This window comes from Xiphophorus couchianus, chromosome 17 (genome assembly GCF_001444195.1).
Source record: "Xiphophorus couchianus chromosome 17, X_couchianus-1.0, whole genome shotgun sequence".
Classification (NCBI taxonomy): domain Eukaryota; kingdom Metazoa; phylum Chordata; class Actinopteri; order Cyprinodontiformes; family Poeciliidae; genus Xiphophorus; species Xiphophorus couchianus.
The window spans coordinates 15,445,505-15,465,461 of NC_040244.1; the positions used below are offsets into that span (position 1 = coordinate 15,445,505).

A 19,957-nucleotide genomic window follows, 5' to 3' on the forward strand; every position below is an offset into this window, starting at 1 on the left:
AATATAACCTACTTAACAGATTATAAGCAATAAATATCCTTGTTGTTGAGCTCATGTCTATTTATTCAACAATTCAGCAGCAAAAGAAAAATCGTTTCTGAAGTGAAAATGTTGCTTACTTTGTCAATATATAGTTTTATCTGTGGCTGTTGTAAAACAGCAACCCTTTATTTTGAAAGAGCTTTTGGAAGTGCTTGTATCTTATTGTGAACTTGACAGCTTGCTGTCCGCGCGGTGACAGAGAAAGAGAGAGAGAGAGAGGGAGAGAGAGAGAGAAGCGCAGAGAGACACGGTAACCTGCAGGACTCACATGGTCCTGCTGCAGCGGACCATACACCACCAGAACTCTCCAAAACCTCTCCCACTCAACTTCTTCTTTTTAAAAAAAAAAAAAAAAAATTTCTCCCACTGTACCACCTTATAGTTTTGTCTGTCTTTTAGAGGAATTTCTTCTTCTTCTTTTTTTTGTTGTTGTTTTTCTTCGCATCCTTGCCGCGCGCAGCCCGGTCTCGGCCAGACTCGCGGCGTCTGGCCGGTGAAACAGCGTCATGGCTCGGGAGAACGGAGACACCGGCAGCGGCGAGACGTGGAAGAAACAGGTCGACGACATCAAGAAGGTCTTTGATTTTAAAGAAGTCCTCGGAACGTGAGTAGACCGCCTTAAAAGCCTCTTTTATACTCCGGAAGCATCCTCACCCGGAGTCTGTTTGCGTCTTCCAGGGACTCCACAGTGACACTTTGTTACTACGTTTGAATAAAAATGACTCTTTCTACTTTATTCCTCGCTGTTAAACACCGTAGCATCGACAGGGCGCTCGTTGGGTGTCCTGTATGAAAATACACGCACTGCAGTCTTTAGTTGGAAGCATAATTTCAGGCTCTTAATGATTCTTCACAACATTTTCACAGTGACATCACAGCATCACTACTAGTAGGGCAGCTTGATGCACCCAGGCTTGCGTGTTATTCATTACATGGAGTTAATCATTGTAACCATTCAGTTATCAGGCTGAGCCGTTTCACTAATTCCCCTCTGGCAAGAGCACAGCTTTCCCACTGGTCGCAAATCACTCTATTTCAGTCTAAGCTGGCAGCCTGGTATAATGCACAGAGCTTCTACTACTTCTTTATTTTACAAAAAAACAAAAAAAGTGAAGAATAAAGACACAACAACAACAAGAAACAATGGGTCCACTGATAAATCAGTCCTTCGTTTTGGGAAATTGGTGACGGGCCAAAGCTTACATGTGAAGCCGACCTGATCCATCTGAAAACCAGCCACTGTCCTGTGTCTCTGCCGATAGTCACCCCATTGCTGCCAACTTTGCAAATTTGTCACTAACCTTCCCAACTTTTCAGAGAAAAAGAAAATCAACATGTCGGGCTCTTTAAAGATTGAAAGATCAGTGATCTATCAGAAATCTGCAAATGGTGTATCCCTAAAAAATATATGTATGTAAAAAAAAACTCTTAATTTTGTGAGGTAAAATGTTTTGTTACAACTACAAATGTCAATGTAGTTTATTACCGTTTTACGTGGCAGACCAATGCAAAGTGGTGTAAAGTTGTGTAACGGAAAGCAAGTTTTTAAGGTATATATATCTAAAGAAAAATTGTATTTTCATTCAGCCCCCTTTACTCTGATACAAATAGAATATAAATATAATAATATAAATAGAATCCAGTGCCACTGGTAGTCTTTAGAAGTCAAATAATTAGTAGTTTCCTGTTTTTTCAGTTTTGCTGTGAAGCATTTGGAGTTTAAAAATGCATTTTTAGACTCTAGTGTCTTTTATTGAACAACGAATAAACTGGATATAGGGAGAAGGGGAAGACATCCAGATGCTGGGGAGACGGTGATTTTGTGTCTCACCTCTAGTCAGATGAGACACAAACTGTAGCTTTTTGGCCAACAGATTTGGCAGGAATCTGACATGATAATCATCCACCTGACTGTGCAGGGTTTCCCCCACAAGACCAACAGTAGTGCTGCTAAGAACGTTTTGTTTAGGAATGCTAAGAATATTCCGATTGGATGAAAAGATCTGTTTGTGATTGGCTGGTTGTGTAGCTTATTTCTATAATCTTTGTCAAGTTGCACAGACGGAACGAAGCACACCTGCCAGAACATCAAGTGAGCATGTGTGAGATGGAAATACATCTCTGTTCACAAAGATGTATGCTCTCACATCAGTCTCACTGCGCGCTCAGGTTGGGGGCATGAATGTAATGTCATACGCAGAAGATTACTCTTTAAGGCTGAGTTACTCTGGCGGTTTTTGAGGTTTATGTTCAAGCCGATCAATTGTTTGAGCTTTTATACTTGACACGTACGTTGGCGCAGCATTTTCTGAAAATAAGTCCTGGTGTAAATGCCAGTACAGGCGAACAATGACCAGTGTTCTTCTAGAGATACAAGAACACTGTCCATTTTGGTGCCAAATTACAAAAATTCAGAGGTGTACATCGAGGCACTTCGAGGCCAATGCTACAACTGTTAACCTAGCTTTAGCCTGGGCGACTAAGTCCTGGTGACCCATCAAGACATATGATGTGCTGGTGAAAGCCCTGCATTGTCCTGGCTTATGGACAGTGGTAGCCTCCAGTTTTTTCATTTCAGACCCTTCCCTCAGCAAGGGCGTATTTTCCAGCCGACCCAGCTCTGCTCACTAGTGAGTCCAGGTGGATACAGAGAAACCGCTATGGCAAAAATCTAAAATAAATACACAGCACTCTTTTACATGCTGTACCAACCGTAAATAATCCATCTTGTTGTCCAAGGAATGATACTATCGAGAGAAAGTAGTGTTTTTAAGCCAGATGCTTAAAAACACTACTTTCTCTCTAGTAATAAACCTGGTTAGCGTAGCTAGTGTTACTATGACAGGAGTCTCCGGGTTTCCAGCCACGGTTTCCTTAATTTTGAAGCTCGGTGATGAGCTGAAACCAAACGTATCCACCTCTGCAAAGGTCTGAAAATCAGACACTGAACCTGACAGACCTGCCTGCACATGGGCGGTTAACAACAGTCACCGACCTGCTGTCAACTTAGCAACTTTGAACTTTGTCCCTATATTTAGTGGCTCTTCATACAAAAAAATAAATTGTGATCGGACAAGATCACAATTGGCAGGTCACGCTTTTCGGCCAGAAAACTGCAACCGGCGCTTCCCTATTTTCCAGTGCATCTCTTATCATAAACATGCACACACACAAAAAAACCCCACTTTTACACCTTTTTTTCATCCTTGATGATGACTGTTAAACTGTGGTAAATTTACTCACCATCTAAATCTCCTGCTGTTTATTTGACCACACACACATTTTGTCTGGTTTGCCCTCAAGCTTCATTGCCCTGGTGTTTCTGTTCCAATGCTACTCCATTATCCAAGCTCTTGTGTCGGTTCTGTTTATAAAGCGACTTGTGATGACTTTAAGTAAGCTTAGGCAGCAGCAGCGGTGGTGGTTGTTGGAGGTGTGTGTGTGTGGGGGGGGGATTTTCTGGTTGATGACAGCAAGACTTTAGCAGACAGCACGAATTACAGCCTGAGCTGCAGCGGTATCACTGTCAGGGTCGTAAGCCTTTACCTGTGGGAGTTAGAGGCTTTAGGAGAGGAAGCTCCGAGGTGGGACATGTTTGTTGTCCTTTTCAGTCAGGTGAAATTTTCACTTTGAACCAATTATCTGCTTCCACTTCCAGTTTAGAGGAGTCATCTTGTTTGGAGATGGGCGTAGATTGGCTTTAACGATGAATTCACAATTTGGGAAGTACAAGAATCAGGGTTAATGGTTCTTTTTGTCTTTTCGTTTTTGCTGCGGCGCAGCTGAAACTTGGAGCAGATGTGAATCACGCAGACACCTGCTCACTCAGGAGGCAGAGCGGCAGTGATCCGAGTCGGTTCTGTTTGCCGGCGCCGGTGATGGATGTTTGAAACTGATGCGTCAGCAGAAAGGGGGAAGCAGGATGTGTGTGTGGGGGTGTGTGTGGTGGAGGAGAGGTGACTGCACTGACTGAATCCCAAACAGACTCTCGCTTTCTGTCCTGGAACCAACCAGATAATTGTTGTTGCCTGAGGCGGGTCAGCTGGATCGGCCAATGGACGACCGCGGGCCACTTCCTGCAGCAGAGAAGCCGCGGTGTGTTTTTCGCTTCTGCGGGTTTTGACCCCTGGAAGTGATGTCAGACACCTGACACTGTCATCCCTGCATCATCTGGTCCCAACACTCTGCCTGTGCACCTGAACGCCTCGCCTCCTCAAGTTTATCAGCCTCAGAGGGGCTCAATTAGAGCCGCAGCTGTGTGCAGAGTGATGTGTTCGAGTCTCTCCCTGGGGTCTGATTACACCCCCTGGTGTGTATGCAGTGTGGGCCCCTGTTCCTCACTGATCAATTATTCAAAAGGAACAGGAGTGTGTTCTTTGTTGCACGTGTGTGTGATCTGCAGGTGGGCTGCACATCTCAGCAGGAGAGGTAACTGAGAACTGAGAAAATGCAAAAGAAATAGTTTATTCAGGAGAGTCTTAATATAGTTGGTGGGAAAGTAAAAATATAAACACGGTTTTTTTAAGCCCATTATTAATCCATTTGTTGCTAACAGTAGTGAATCTGATCACTAAGCAAATGATGGATGAGGGAGTTCAAATGTAAACATGTCACACCAGCAGGAGACTAAAATTCTAACTATTTGATCCACCCAGCACTTATAAGTAGCACAAAGCAAACGTACCAAAATGCAATTCTGTCAAAAGTGGCAAAAATAAACATTTATGCATTTAAATTAGAGGTGCAGAAAAAAAAAATCTGTTCTATTAAGAATCGCAAATCCTAGTCCTGGGAATTCTGAATCGATTTAAAATGTCTCCTAGCTCCAGTGTTGATGTTTAACATTTAAAGTTTAATGATCTTTGAAAATGCGGATTATGGCATTATCATTATATCACTTGAAAACGGTCAGTATGAACTTTTATTGCAATAATTTAAGGGACAATTTATTGTAAAACAAAATTTCTCGTTGTGACGTAACCCGTGCAACAACAATGCCATAATTTCTTGACTTGAACGTGACCCACAGTACCTTCTGTTGGAAGGGCGTTCAGCTCGTCTGCATTGAGCTAGCTAGCTAGACATTGCTGGCTAGCTAAGGGCATTCCAAAGCCCTACGTTAGCCTGGCTAGCTTAGTGCCGGATTTCAGGTTGGATGTGACTGCAGAAGACCTTTTTAAAGGAGCAGAAGTGTGTGTGAGTGTGTGGGCGTGTGTGGGGGTGTGCGTGTGTGAAAGTGTGTGAGGATGGGACAGGAAGAGAAATGTGATGGTAATGCATTGTGGGATTGTTACAGTGCCGTCCAGGGCATGCTGCCCTTAATTGATGCTCCACTTCCCCGGTTCCGGCACTGTTCTTCGTTCACCGTTTCTGGGACTCCGCAACCCACATCCCTCCCAAGTCATTTTGTCCTCTCTTTATCTCCTCTTTATGCCTACAACTCCGTCCTACGTCCCTCCCCACCACACCACCACACCGCGTCTAACTCTGCCTGGTCTCTCTCGACAGTGCAGGGTTGCGGTGCCAGCGTGCGTGATGGACTTTTCAAAGTTCCTTTCACTCGAAGTATAAATAGGATCTTAAAAATAGAACAAAAGATGATTGTTAGCTTTGTAACAAAGCCAGCTTCATCAGTGGACTGCCAGCCTACGCCCTGAACGGTGCACAACAGCACATGTGCAGTTTTCCTAAGAAAAAATAAGATGTACTTTATTGATCCCACAATCGGAAAATCTCTGCACAAACATTTTCATTCCTTCACAGTTTGATATTTATTGATATTTATAATGTCTCCTGGGTTATTTACCAGTTTTGTTCTCGAGTCCGTTTTATAAAATGACGTTTGAGTGCAGTGGAAGAATGATTAATCTGCATTCAGCCGTTTACCAAATGACTGCAGCAGTTGTGGTCATTAAAGAATGGCTCAGTGCCACACAAAAAGGATGAAAACACAATATGTGTGTGCATCATCTTTGCTTTCCATCTTAAGCCTCACAGTGCCATTGTTTCTACACTAAGGCTGCGAAGTCTTTTTAAGGAAATCAGAAAAATGGTGAGCCAGTTTGTAGAAAAACAACAAAGATGTTTACTCTGGGTGAACCTTTGGGGCAACAGGGGAGTCCTGGCCGGAAGGATCCTCGAATCTTTTCACATTTTCTTCTCTAATGGGGATTTTATGTGACTGTCCAACACCAAGGCACACTGCACACTTCAGTGGTGGAGGCATTGGAAAGGGGAATTGTGCAAACATCAAGGAAAATTTTACTTTTCAAGTTTTTTATTGCATTTATAGACGTGGATTCAGTGAAGCAGAGGTGCCTATGTTTGTTGCTGAGACCATAGAGGCTATGATGCTTGAGCCAAAGACTCGGTGAAGATGCAGCTGAAGCTGGTAAGGCAGAGTCATTATCCACAGTGAAACATGCTACTCAGTAAGGAGGAAAACGTTACTCCAAAAGAAGCACAGCAACAGCAGATTGCAGTTTGCAAATGTCCACAGGAACCTTCATATTTAGAGACATGTCCATAATGACCATCGCTAACTGAAGTATGGGGTTTCCAATATCAAGTTGTGGGGCTTTTTTGCTGCAGAAGAGACTGGTGGACTTTATAAAATAGATAGAATCATGAGGAAAGAACATTAAGTAGAAATATTGAAGCAACATCTAAAGATCTCAAAGCTGGGGCTCAGATAAGTCTTCCAAATGGACAGTGACCTTAAACTTACAGCCAAAGTGGTTACAAAATGGATTCAGGAGAACAAAATCAGTTCTACATAGAATTTGTTGGCAGATCTGAAAAGGTGTGCGAGTGTCGCTTCCACCAGCTCTTTCAGGAAGAATGTACCAGAACTCCAGCAAACTAATGTAAGAAACTTGAGGAAGGAAACCCAAAATCTTTGACTCAAGTCAAAGGCAATGCTACCGAATGCTGATGAGATGGATGTAAACTTCTGATTTTGAAAACATCTCTGACATACTCTCTCTCATTATTCTGGCATCTAGCAAATAGAAATCATTCTACTAATTCTACCAAGAGAAGTTTGATCTGATTTACCTTCAAACAGAGCAAAAGAAGGTGCTTTTATTCTATTGTTTGGTGTGTGTGTAACAGTGTGTGAGCTACACTGTGTTGCTCTCCAAGGTTTGAGTTTCTGCATTTACTGTGAAACTTTGTGTATGAGGAGAAGTGGGCGGGTGGGGTGGGGGGGGGACTTTCAGCCCAGACTGACACGTGGGTCCAGAGTATTAATGATCATAAACTTCAGTCCATTATCGGATCAAGGCTCTATTTTAAGCCTCTCTGTGATAACATCCAGCTTATAATGTCCCCGATCTGGGAGCCTGTTGTTTCTGCTGCTGCTGCTGCTGCCACCGCCACCCAGTTAGACAGCTGTATAGATTTATGAACTCAACTGCATGTTCCAAAGGGAAAAGGTTAGAAATGGCATTTTTTCAATAAACAAAACATGGAAGGGAATGTGTTGTTTGTCCTGGTCGGAGGACTCGGTTTCAGCGCTCTTGTGCGATCCCGAAGGCCCCCCACAACAACATCTGCTCTCCGAGCGCGACACGAGGGGAATGCAACCTGCTGGGACGCAAACGCTGGTTGTGATGAACGGAGCAGCTGGTGGGAGACGGCTGCATTTTTTAGTGATCAAGGACGACAGCGGAGCCGCTGGAGGTCAGCGATGTGAGCCGCGGAGCTAACTGCTGTCCTGCAGGCTATCGGCCTGGTTCACAACACCGTTAGGAGTCAGCGGAGGACGGGGCGCAGGAATTCGTGTCAACATGAATCAGTACCAGCTCTCTGTTCAAGAGAGGAGGCGCACTGGGGCTAATAAAGTGTTGTAGCCGACCGTGTTGTGGTTTGGAACTGTACTTTATTTTGCGGTTATGAAAAGTTGGTTTATGTCTGATATCCGACTGAAGTATCAGTTGAACATTGATTTCATAGAATAGGTGCATACCGTGCCATTGAAAAGTTTTCCGTCTCGAGAAGCACCAATCCGCTTCTTTCACTTTCAATACCAATATCTGGTATTGGTAATATTAGTATCGGCCGAAACCGATCCAATACAGAAAATCAGTGTTGAATTGACTTAAAACATTTCTATTTTTTTAACGCAGACATAAATTTACCGAATTGCAGATTTATTTGATAACTCTGCACCAGTACAGCACACTTAAATACACCAACAGCTTCTGTAAAAACAACACAACTTGAATTTATTTCAGTCAGTGCAATTCGGAGTGTAACAAAATAAATTATAAAAAAACCCCTGAAGCTTACAAAAACAATATGTTGACTACCTTGGTCGAACATGTATAAAATAAACTGCAACATTTATTGTATCGTTTACCATGTTTGCTATGTCAGAACTTATTCAGGAAATGTACTTCCATCTGTTTAGCTGCTAACGCTATAGCGCTTTAGCTCTCGGAAAAGCCAAAAAGCACTTCAAGCTAGCATAAAAACTATTTTTTGCGAAATCAAAGAAGTTATTTATTATTTTTGCCATTCCCATCAACCTTTTCTAACGAGATAGGAAACACAGTTTCCTATCTCTTGTTGTACTTTAAGAAAACTAAAACTTAAGTACAACTTAATCTCTAGCCTTCATATTTAGCATGCTACCAGTATGAGGTTGGCACTGTGCAAAACAGGCTTCATTTTGCCACACATCTCAGAAACATGAAAAGACATTTTCAGGAATATGTTGCTAGCAGGCAAATTGTAATTGTTCTGACATCATGTAATGCTAATTATGCTAACAAAGGAAACAGCTGAGTTATGGGGGGTGTATGTTTCAGGGTTTCCATCTCCATGTAAGCACTTTACCTCTTTAGCTTATTATCTCTCAGAAAAGACAAAAAGCATCTCAAGCTAGCATGAAAACTTCCCATAAATCTTTTCTAATGCATTAGGAAACATGGTTAATGAATAATCAATAAAACTTAAAGCACAACTTCATCTCTAGCCATAGTAACAGCCTTCATATTTCCCCTTCCAAAGCAGCATGCTAACAGCACGTGGTTAGTGCTGTGTAAAACAGGCCTTGTTTTGCTACAGAATATTATGTCGTTTTCAAAATTCAAGGAGTATTTCATTTATTTTATTTTCAAGAATTTTTTCTATATTCAAGGAAGATTTTGCAGTGATGAAGAATGGATCCTCTCTGGAGCTAAGCAGAGAAACAGCATCCCCCCCCTCACCCTTCTGACTTTGATTGGGTTTTAAACTGACTGGATCAGGACTCTGGCCACTCAATGGGAAATGCTTCCAGACTGGATTGTTTTGTTGTTTGATTTCATTTTCGATCTTCTCAAACATCGACATCCTCTCTCCAAGAAGATTGATTCGGTAGGCCTGAGCAGTGGCTGCCGTGTTCACGTGAAAATGGACCAGATCTGTGTTTTTCAGTGCAGGAGAAGTTAGCAGTCGACCCCGATCGGCGATTCCACACTTGCCTGAACGGATGAGCAAATCAGAAAGGTGATTTGCATATTTTCTCTTTAGGCTCTGCTGCTTGTGATGGAGGCAAAAGAAAATATAACAAAATAATGGAGTGGAGGAAGGAGGAGGATAAAGAAGAAGAGATAAGGTATGGAAATGAGGAATTGTAATCAAACTGCAATGAGGGATGGAAGCAGGAGCTCACATAAGCCTGAAGGGAGAGGGGGGGCTTCAGGGCCCCTTTGGCATTCATGTTCCACTTCTGAAGGATAAATATGTTGGAAGTGGTTTCGTTCTGCTACTCGATCTCTCCTTCCACCATCTGCTGTTGTTGGAGCCAAGAAAAGCTTTTGTTCTGGAAAAAAAGGCCATCTCTGTTTAGAGCTGCAAGGCATTTAAGAACCTAAGTGGTGTCTCATTATGTAAATTTCAGAACAGAGGCTAATAGAATCTTCACACGGATGATTTTGAATCTGTTGGTTCAGTAATGGACTAATTGTAAGCAGCAGCAGCAGCGATGGAGGCAGAGCTCAGGACCAGCCAAGGGGATGTGGAGCTCTGCTCAGACTCCAGAATGAGCGATCCGTCAGCCGGCCTCTGTTGGAGGCTGTCCATGTTTCCCTATCCGTGCTCCCTTTGGAAGGATTAATCCATGGCATGAACAAGGAGATCTGGGCTTTTTTTCCTAATCATTTCCTTTCATGAGTCCACAGAACGGGTTGGAATGGATTAAAACTGAGCGTTCTTATTACAGCTGCACCGATCACCGATCTTTAAAAAGCCTGGCCTGCCAGTTCCGATTTTGGAAAATGCCTATTTCTTTGGTGTAAAAAAGTCTCTAAATATAGTAACAAAGTTGCTAAGTTAAGAATAATAATAGCACTTCATTTGGATAGCACCTTTTTAAACAAATTTTACAAAGTGTTTTACATAGAAAAACCAATTAAAGCATCCATTGACACATGAAACACAGAAAGTGTACCAAATCAATTAAAATACATAACAATGAAAGACTAAATGAAATAATAAAAATACAAAAGAAATTAGAATATTAAAAGCCTTATCATAACTAATGATTTAAAAGCAGACAATGAAATGGCCTGTTTAATATTTGTAAGTAATATTTGGGAACAAAGTTGGCAACAATGGTTTAATGTTGACCTCACATGTGCAGATGTGACCTGCGTTTTGCATGTTGGGTTTGATCATTTAAAAAAAAATTTTAAATCTGGGTCGATTTATTGGTCCAACCGGTTTAGCGGTTCAAGGCTAATTCTCATAGCTTTAAAAGGAAGTTTATATCAGTTGATTTTACAGTATGATAAGCTTTCACATAGTTGAGCTTGAATTGGTTGACTGGTTGCGTGCGACCACAATCACATCATCATCTCCGGATGTTCTGATGGCTGAAAAATTGAAGCTGTCTTCAAAAATATTAATTGTTGAAATAACAGCACATTAATTTGCTCCTAAACCAGTTCTTCTCTGGTGTCTAGAATCCTTTAGCAAACAAACTATTTGCTAAAACTAATGTCAAATGTTTCAGTTCAGTGCAAGGTAGTACAAAGAGTTCTGTCACTACTGTTTTATCTAAATACCACATCAAAACCTTAGAAGTGTTACAAAACCTCTGCTTCCAAGCAGAGTTTTTAAAGAACACACTTTAGAAACTGTTGGGTTCAGTTAGAGTTATTTTGCTAACCCAGACCTGTGTCAAATATAAACCAGTCAAGCCCTTTGAATTGACACAAGACAATTGTCAATAAGAAGGTGAGATTGTGGGTTTGTGACTGTAGCTTTTCTAATCAAGCCCATGTCCAGCTGGCTCGTGTTCACAATGAACTAATAGTACCATAGGAAATATTGCCTGTGTGAGTTTTCTCACCAACACTCAGATGTCAGATGGGAAATTTCACAAAACATGTGTTCAGAGTAAACAAAAATGGCCAACTGGGAAGAAGCAATGACAATAGTGTGTGGTCATATTTAAAGGACACAAAACACTACAACGATGTCTTCAACATCCAGTGGACTCTGATTTGTCTTCTGCATTTTGGGTCTCCTGTGTTTTCGTCACCTCGCTTTTGTATTGGTCTCGTTTGTCCCTGGAACACAACACCACACTACACATGTTGCAGCATTGGGATATGCAGTGGATCTATATTGACTTTAAGACCAATGCTTTGGTCAAATGACATTGGTAAAAATCAAAACTTTGAACTCTCAGCTATTGAGAAACGATGGCCACCCGAAGGTGTGGGCTCTGATGAATCTTGAAATGACTGGATCTGATTTTACCCAGCCACTAATGTTTAGTTTGGCCGTTACTTGTGTAATACCCCAGCTTAACTGAAATTGTGTGCACTGTAGAGTAAACAGCCTTGTGGGGAGTAGGGCCATGACATCTTTGCCAGAATTAAAATATCTTAAACATCCCTATGGCTCCGATTTGAATTGCTCAATATTTGGAAGCGTGGCCAACATGAACTAATTGGCTTCGTTCACCTCCTCTTTTAATTGCCATTAAACTGAAAGGAGATGACAATCGAGCGGAATTGCGTGGGAAAACGATGGCCAAGCTAACGTAGAGGTTAAGACAATTCTGCAATCAAATTATGATTCCTTTCTATTATCCTGTCTGATTCTGCTGCCACTTTATAGGTGGCAATAGTGCATCTTTATGGTCTTTGCTGAAGTGTACACATAACTGAACCAAATATCAAGAGCTCCTAATAAGGCTATTGGTCAAGCTTTTTTTTTTCTGTGGTGCTCACAAAAATGTCACCACAACCTTTTTAGGGTCTTTTCCTAAGACACCCTGGGTAGTAACACCGTGTACCTAAGTAATATTTGACAGGCATGAGGCAGGGTCGCCATGGTAACCCTTAGCTGTTGCCCATCAGATTGTGAACAATGGCTGCCGTTAATGGAAGCAGTGCTGCCGCAGTGCCGCGGCCGACCGCCGTACACTCTGTCTTCTCGACAGGTAATTTAGGGCAGACCACCACTTAACACACAAACACAGGGAGAAGACCCACAAGAGAGCAAACACAAAGAGACATGTATACACAACTCCGACTGCAAGAAAATCTCTGGTAGCTATGACACACACACATTATAGTGCTGTAAAGTGAAACGCACACCTTTACGAGGGACACACACACACACACTGCTGCACCGTAGGGGCTTTTTCTGTATTATAGCAGACCTACTTTTACTCAGCCCCATTACTGTACTCAGATCAAGGTGATACAAGCTTCTTTTTTTTAAATGTATGGTCTCTGGAGTTACTGTGCATTATAATTTTATTGTACTGCACAATGACAGTGAAGTATTTTATCTTATCTGATGTGTGTGTTGTTTATGAGGCTTTTCTTGACCCACTTACACAACTTGTGAAGTCGTCCTTGATGTCGAACACAGAGCTACGCCGTGCAAGGGCAAGTAGATACAAATACAACCAGTGGCGCAAAAAATGGGTATGCACTACATTGGGGTGCCATGCTAGAAGGGGCGCCAAAATGATGGCAGAAAAATGATTTCTGTTTGGTATTTTCCATGTTTAACAGCAAGGTTATTATAGTTAACTAAAAGTAACTAAATTAATAAAAACTAAAATTGAGAAAACATTTTTGTGAACTGAAATAAAAAACACTTATTAATGGGGAAAAACTACAACTGGAACTATATTGTGCACTTATGAAACTAATTAAAACATACCGAATTTAGACTTTATATCCTTCATTTTTGTGTTCATGAATCTATTTACTAGACTTTCAAACTCAGTGAGTCATTCAACAAGAATTGAATACATTTTTTAAAAATTTTATTTTCTGTTGAAATAAAATTATAACCCAATCAATGTAAGCATAATCACAATATAATACTTTGATGTTTTTCGAGTTCCACACTTCAAATTATTTTTAAGTCATATTTGAGATGTACAGCATTTTCATAACACACCAAGCTGACATAGTTACTTTAGTGTGCTGTAAAATGGCACTGTGTGGCTGGAAAAGCACATACTACTGCTCCTTTAAAAATTGAAATAATTATTAGAAAACTGCTTTTTGTATTTACTCAAGTTAGCTTCATCAGTTAAAATTTGTTTGATTTGTTTAATAAAATATGATTGTTTCACATCTCATGGATCTGTCAAAATTTATGAATTTAGTTTGCTTCACAATCCATTAAAGACTTCAGCTATCTGTGTTTTTTCTGCAACCTCTTCCTTCTACAGTTTTTTCTTTCACTCAACTTTCCATTAATACATTTGGCAGATGGTACTTTAACCTTTAGTCTTCAAAATGAACAGAAATAACCTCTGAAATTGACTAGTGTGTGTAGTAGGAATTATGGAGTGTGTTACATTTAAATATCAAGAAAATCCAAAGTGTGAACTGATAATGTTGAGCTCTTATATTCTCAGTCAACTGCTTTGGTTGGACTAAACACTTCTAGTTTATCTAGGGAGTTTCTAATTGACTAATGAAGTTTGTATGATTTTGGAGGAAGACAATCACATCATCCCCCCCTCCAGCATTAATAAAGCCTTGAGTCACTTCTAATAAGCCGAGCTGCTGCCGGGTACGTTTCACCAAGCAGCCTTCTGCCACTGTTTGCACTCCCTTCGAGTGTGCGTGTGTGTGTCATTTGTGCGTTTGTGACATTGGAGGGTGATTAGATGAGTTTGTGTCTGTTGGACTGAGCCCAGTCAAAGCTCCCTGAGTAACTGGGAGTCTGTACTTCTGTCTCGTTAACACCTGCTCCTCCGTGTGCGACTTTGTCGGGGTGTGACCATGGCTCACCGCAAGATGTTTGTTTTCCTGCAAAACAGATGCAGCAAAGTAGCTGTGGGGGGATTTAAAGCGCGACTAGTTTAGACAGAAAGAAACGCATGTAAGGGCATGACGGCGTGTCTCGGTGGAAACGATGACGCTTGTTTTAATCGGGGAACACAGCTCTGGATACACGGTTAACCTGTGACATTTGGTTATGGGTAATTCTTTGCTGAAAGGTCTAGGTTGTGCAGATTTTAAGTTTTTAACTGACCGAGAACAGTAATAGATTTTTACTAAAGGCCATAAGGGCGGTTACCCAGGTGGTATCACAAAGGGGGTCAAGTTATTTATTTATTCGAATGTGATTCTGCCTTAAGTATTAGTTTAACAAATAGTTGCTTCTTAGTGAAATTGTACAACAGTACTTCAGCTCATATAGTAAAACTGACAGACTGATATATTTCACACATTTATTTCTGTTCAGTTTGATGGTTTTCAGTTTCTCAGAAAATCTAAATATTACCTCAAAACTATACAAAAGGATATATTTTCCATAAATCCGAGTCTAATATAAGGTATGTTGGCATACTCTACAATGCATGCACTGGAGTTAAACTATTTATTTACTTAATTTTATGTTTTGTGAAACTAGCTATGAGTGTTATTCTATCATATGTATAACCATAACAGACATAGGCCATGTGGGCGTTTGCCCAGGGTGGCATTAGAAAGGGGGTCAAACAATCGAGAGAAAAAAAAATCAGTTGCGCCTCTGCCTCAAACATATTTTCTGTTACTTTTATCCACCTGCAGTCGATGGGATGTTGGAACTTCCTGCTTGAAGACAAAAACATGGAGACTATTTTATTTCCATGGGAATGCACTACATTTTATCCAACCCCAAAATTTACAGACGTTCCAGCATTTTGGTCAACTGGAGGGCTGCAGAAGAATTAGCTCATCCTTAGCACCATTGATTCAAGACCTTCCATTATAGATAATATAATTGTCTGATCTTGTTATGAGGGCTTGCAGTATCACCACAAGTGGTTATTGTCTTTATTTCTTTTCTAATAGCTTTGCATTGTATGTTCATTTAAATAAAACTGGCTCTGTTAGTGACTGGGAGCCCTGCGGTGTTGCTACCTGCAGTTCTTTGAGGATGTCAATCCTGTTTGTGTTTTACAGTAAAAGCTAAACTCAAACTATCCAGGTTACACACCTAAATGCTTCCTCTCAGGCCTGATAGCATAAAAGGAGTATTTCCTTTCATCTCGCCGTCAGCATCTTCGCTCCAGCTATTAGAGCAGGCGACCTCCACTGTGCCCTGTAATGTGTCAGGTCAAATCTCTTTATCTTCAGCCGTAGCTGCCTCTTTTCTTCTCCTTTTCTGCTTTTCTCACTGCTCCCCCTTCCTGTCTTTTTGTTCCTACATATGGCTCTCTCTCAGCATGAGCTGAGTCAGAGGGTCTGATGCCGCTCTATCGGCAATTTTTGTCTTTTGCCGTGTTTACAGTCCTGTGTCTAAGTACACAGTTACCACATCAACAGTGCCCACAGGATCCAATTTGTAAAAGTTGAGCAAATATGTTTGACTCTTGGATTCATTTCATTTTTTTTTCTTTTTACTGATCACATGTGTGTCATTCGCCATCATTGTCATGTAGACAGTTGTAAATGTTTCACCCCAACTCTTAACTATAGAATTGTAATGTACTTATGAGTTACATTATAAGTAATAAATGTGATTCCCACATTTATTTGTGGATATCAAAGGTAAATGTGATTTCCATGGTGACGGATGTCAACATGTTGAAAGTCTCGTGAAATCCCTGCGGTGGTTTGCACTGTTGCCATGGAAAAAGCTGTACCTTGGTGGCTCAGCGTCATGTTGATCTGAGTAAACATAAAACATCCGAGGTGACGCCTCATCCTGCGCAGCTGTACCATTCTCCTGGCCCTCGGTTGGTGTTAATTTCATCAGGATTCTTGTCAAGTAGGTGAACAAAACAAGTGAACTAGAAACAAGTCAGGATAACATAATCAGGACATTATGAGATGCAGGGTAGAGAATTGAAAGAACTCTCCCACTACCAACACTGGCAACATCTATCTGGAATGCCGGTTATAGGGCCTGTGTGACCTGTGGAAACTTGATGACATCATACAGGGATGTTTGGACCTGTTGCCTGGGTGACCCTTTCTCTGATAACCAGAAGGCAATGGATGGATAGGAGAATGTAGGAGGTGAGAAAAGCATCTCAGGCCTATCTTTTTTTCTTAAAGGGACAGCATTTTGTCAAGTCATGTTACAATGTTATTCCCTCATCATAAACATACATGGGGGGGCGTGCCGTGGTGGTGTAGTGGTTAGCGCGACCCATATTTGGAGGCCTTCAGTCCTCGACGCGGCCGTCGTGGGTTCGACTCCCGGACCCGACGACATTTTACGCATGTCTTCCCCCTCTTCTTCCCCGTTTCCTGTCAGCCTATCTTCATATAAGGGACACTAGAGCCCACAAAAGACCCCCTGGAGGGTAAAAAAAAAAACAACAAAAAAAAAAAAACATACCTGGAGTGTTGCCTTGATTCTTTCATGGATGTTTGAGAAACCCCTTAATCTCTTTTGGTAACCATTCAGCTGTGCAAAATGCCTGGGTGAACCTTGTTCCACCTTTGAGGACAAATCTCCTCCTCCATGCTGTCGTCTCCTCCCCTATGACTCCAACTCAGCTTCTTCAGACTAGCCAGCAGCAATTAGCAATCACCTAGTGGAACTGAGCATCAGCCGAGCTCATTATAGGAGCTATTTCTCAATGGAACTCTGGTAAAATCGTTGTTAAAGGGTGAATAGAGGAGCCATGTTGTAATGAATTCCTGAAGGCAGAGTTCCGAAAGAGCAGGAGCTTCTTAAAGAGACAGAAGCCCAATTTGCAAGCAAAGGTGTTAAATTATCTTTTAGCATTTTTATACTATGCTATAAAATGCCAGTATGTGCCTGGAAAACTGTCTCTTTAAGAAATGAAATAATCGTTAGGTCTGATATTGAAACTTGATTTATCTAATGTAGCAAAAACAGAAGAAATGTGTAAGAATGTAGTTACAGCAGTAAACATGAACCAGGAAGAGCTTTACTTTGCCTACAGATTGGAGACAGCTTTTGCCCAAATAGACTTCTGTTTCTCTAAAGCTCCGTTTTGGGTTCGTCTCGGGTTTTGGTTTTACTTTCCTCAGATCCTGACATTCAGCTCAGGATTATTTTTTTCCACCTTTGTATTTGTTTGGTTTGCTTTCAGCTGGTAGGGACATCCTTCTCTGGTTTGCATCCTGTTCAGCTTGCGTTCCAGCTGCCTGTTGGATGTGCTGCGGTCGCGGCGGCACAGCAGTCAAGAGTTTCAGAGGGAATTCTTGTTCGCCCTCTTGTTTTCATCTTCTGCTATTGGAGCCCTAGTTAGAATACAGACTATAATTGACGCTTAATTTCTGCTGTGGCAACAGTGTTATTTTTTTTTTTTTTGCGCCTGCAAGCTCTGCTACCAAACCAATATAGTGCACGCACACTTTTCTATTCTTCATTTTCATCCCGGCTTGTGTTTTTGTTGCAGGGATAAACAGTTACGGTAGTAAACTTTTCCTTGTAATCACGCCGTTCTTTGTTCCTGTGACATACGTGTTTGCATTCTGCTCCAGTGCGTTTACACGCCAGCTGTACTAAATCCTCATCCATCACGCCTTACCTCCTGTTGCCATAGTGATTCATATCAGCAGCTTTCCCACCTGCCATTTGGAACATCAGCAATTGTCCAAACATCCTTTTAATCCATTTAAAGTCCAATAAATTTGAAAGTTGAATCACATTTTCCATATTATGTTTCTCTCTTCTAACCAGTAGAGCGGATTCCTGTGGATTTAGAAACCATTAGGAGTTCTGAGTGGGAACAAAATGTGTCTGGGTATTGTCAGAGCATCCTTTTAAGGAAACTGGTGGATGTTTTATGAGTCATTGTATTGACTTCATATTTCATGGAGTCAATCTGGCAGGTTTACCAAAATCGATAAATGGCTAATTCAAGACATAACACCAGTTTTGGTTTTTGTGTTTTTTTTAAAGCCTAACAACTTGATGCATTTTCGTGGTCACATTTTCTGTGTCATGATAACACATTCTGCTGGACGATGAATTGTCTCAGTAATTATTGCCATAAACAATGCTATTGTTCTTTAGAGGCAGTTTACAAGTAACATATTGATAATGGCATAATAATGGAATTTCGCCCTCTAAACTTTAATTTCTGTAAAGAACACTTAATACTGGAACTGGAGGATATTTTAAATATCCAGTAAAACAGAACAACCAAAAACAATAAATAAAACAGTATTAATCACCATTTACAATCAAAAACATTGATAAAATGGACGATGATGAAAAGAAAATTTCCATCAGAATGAATATTATCGATGTCATATTAATTTACCATGCGGTTAACTGATTAATTGCAAAATTGGAAAAAAATTCTAGATTGGATTTTGTTGACAATGTGACCAATCTACAAGGGCAGATCTATTCATTCTAACTCTATGCTTTGTGCTCAGAGCGATGTCATGTTTTATTATTTATCTTACATTTGAAACCATTTGGAAGAAGGTTTCATGTTTGAGCAAGATAATCAACCTGTTGTTTTGTCAGTTTCGGTTTTTTATTATTTATTTTACATTGGCTCTTCTACTTCTGATTGCACTGACTGAACAAATGAAAGTTGTTGTTGTTTTCACATCTTTGACCAAGCTTGTGAAACTATTGGTGTGTGTAAGTGTGCTGTACTGGTGCAGAGTTACCACATAAATTTTAGTACAATACTTCAAAGTCGGTGTTTTGTTTTTAAAAAAAAGGGAATTGCTTCAAGTCCACCTTAGCTGTTTTTCTTTATCAGATTGTATTGGACAATATTAAACTGCAGATAAGGATATCAGTTCATTGTTAGGTACAGTGGGGGCTCTGTGATGCTGTGGGCCTGTTTCTTTTCCAAATGCCCTGGCAACCTTGTTAAAGAGAAGTAGCAACAATAATAATCGAATTGTGATTCTTATGCAAATTGATTTTTGACACACGCCTAGTTACACCCCTCCAATGCTATTGAATTCAAGCAATTCTACATAGAAGAGTTTCCAAAGCTCTTAAATCCATTCTGCCATTACTCCCTTCAACTCATTTTTCCAATCCGCCTCGGGTTCCCCCTACTTGTTTGTCCCCTCTTCGAGCGCATCCTAGGAAACGGTAAATCTGAGCCTTCTTGTCACCACGACACACACCTCTGGCTGACCGCTTTGCATTCAGGGAGCTCAGGAAGATAATTGTGTGTGCGTGTGAATACGGGCTCTGACGTTTGCAGCGAACCGTGTAATTGTCCTTGCCCTCGCTCAGTCATTATCGGGCCTTTTGCCGTGACGGCGTGCGTGTGAACGACCTTCAGCGGCTCCCATTTCTGCTTTGATTAAACTCCTAATTATTGACGGGAGAGGAGCAGACCTGCTGAGCTGCCCCTCTCTCTGCGTGTGTGAGCCACGTTAACAGATTCTTGCACAGTTGCCTTTGGGTGATGTCTTCTGTCTTTTAGCTCTTATTGATTCAGGATAAGACTGAAGTTGGGTTTAGACTTAGAAGCTATGCATCTGATTAC

General features: G+C 41.1%; 1 protein-coding gene across 1 annotated transcript in view; it reads left to right on the top strand.

Moving 5' to 3' along the window:
- Nucleotides 1-251: 251 nt before the first annotated feature.
- The window catches only part of camk1da (calcium/calmodulin-dependent protein kinase 1Da), a 59,572-nt gene continuing 39,866 nt past the window's right edge, over nucleotides 252-19,957 (top strand). Inside the window, exon 1 of the mRNA XM_028044098.1 lies at nucleotides 252-646. Within this exon, the coding sequence (XP_027899899.1) occupies nucleotides 549-646 (98 nt within the window). The 5' untranslated portion in view covers nucleotides 252-548. The remainder of the gene's footprint in view (nucleotides 647-19,957) is intronic.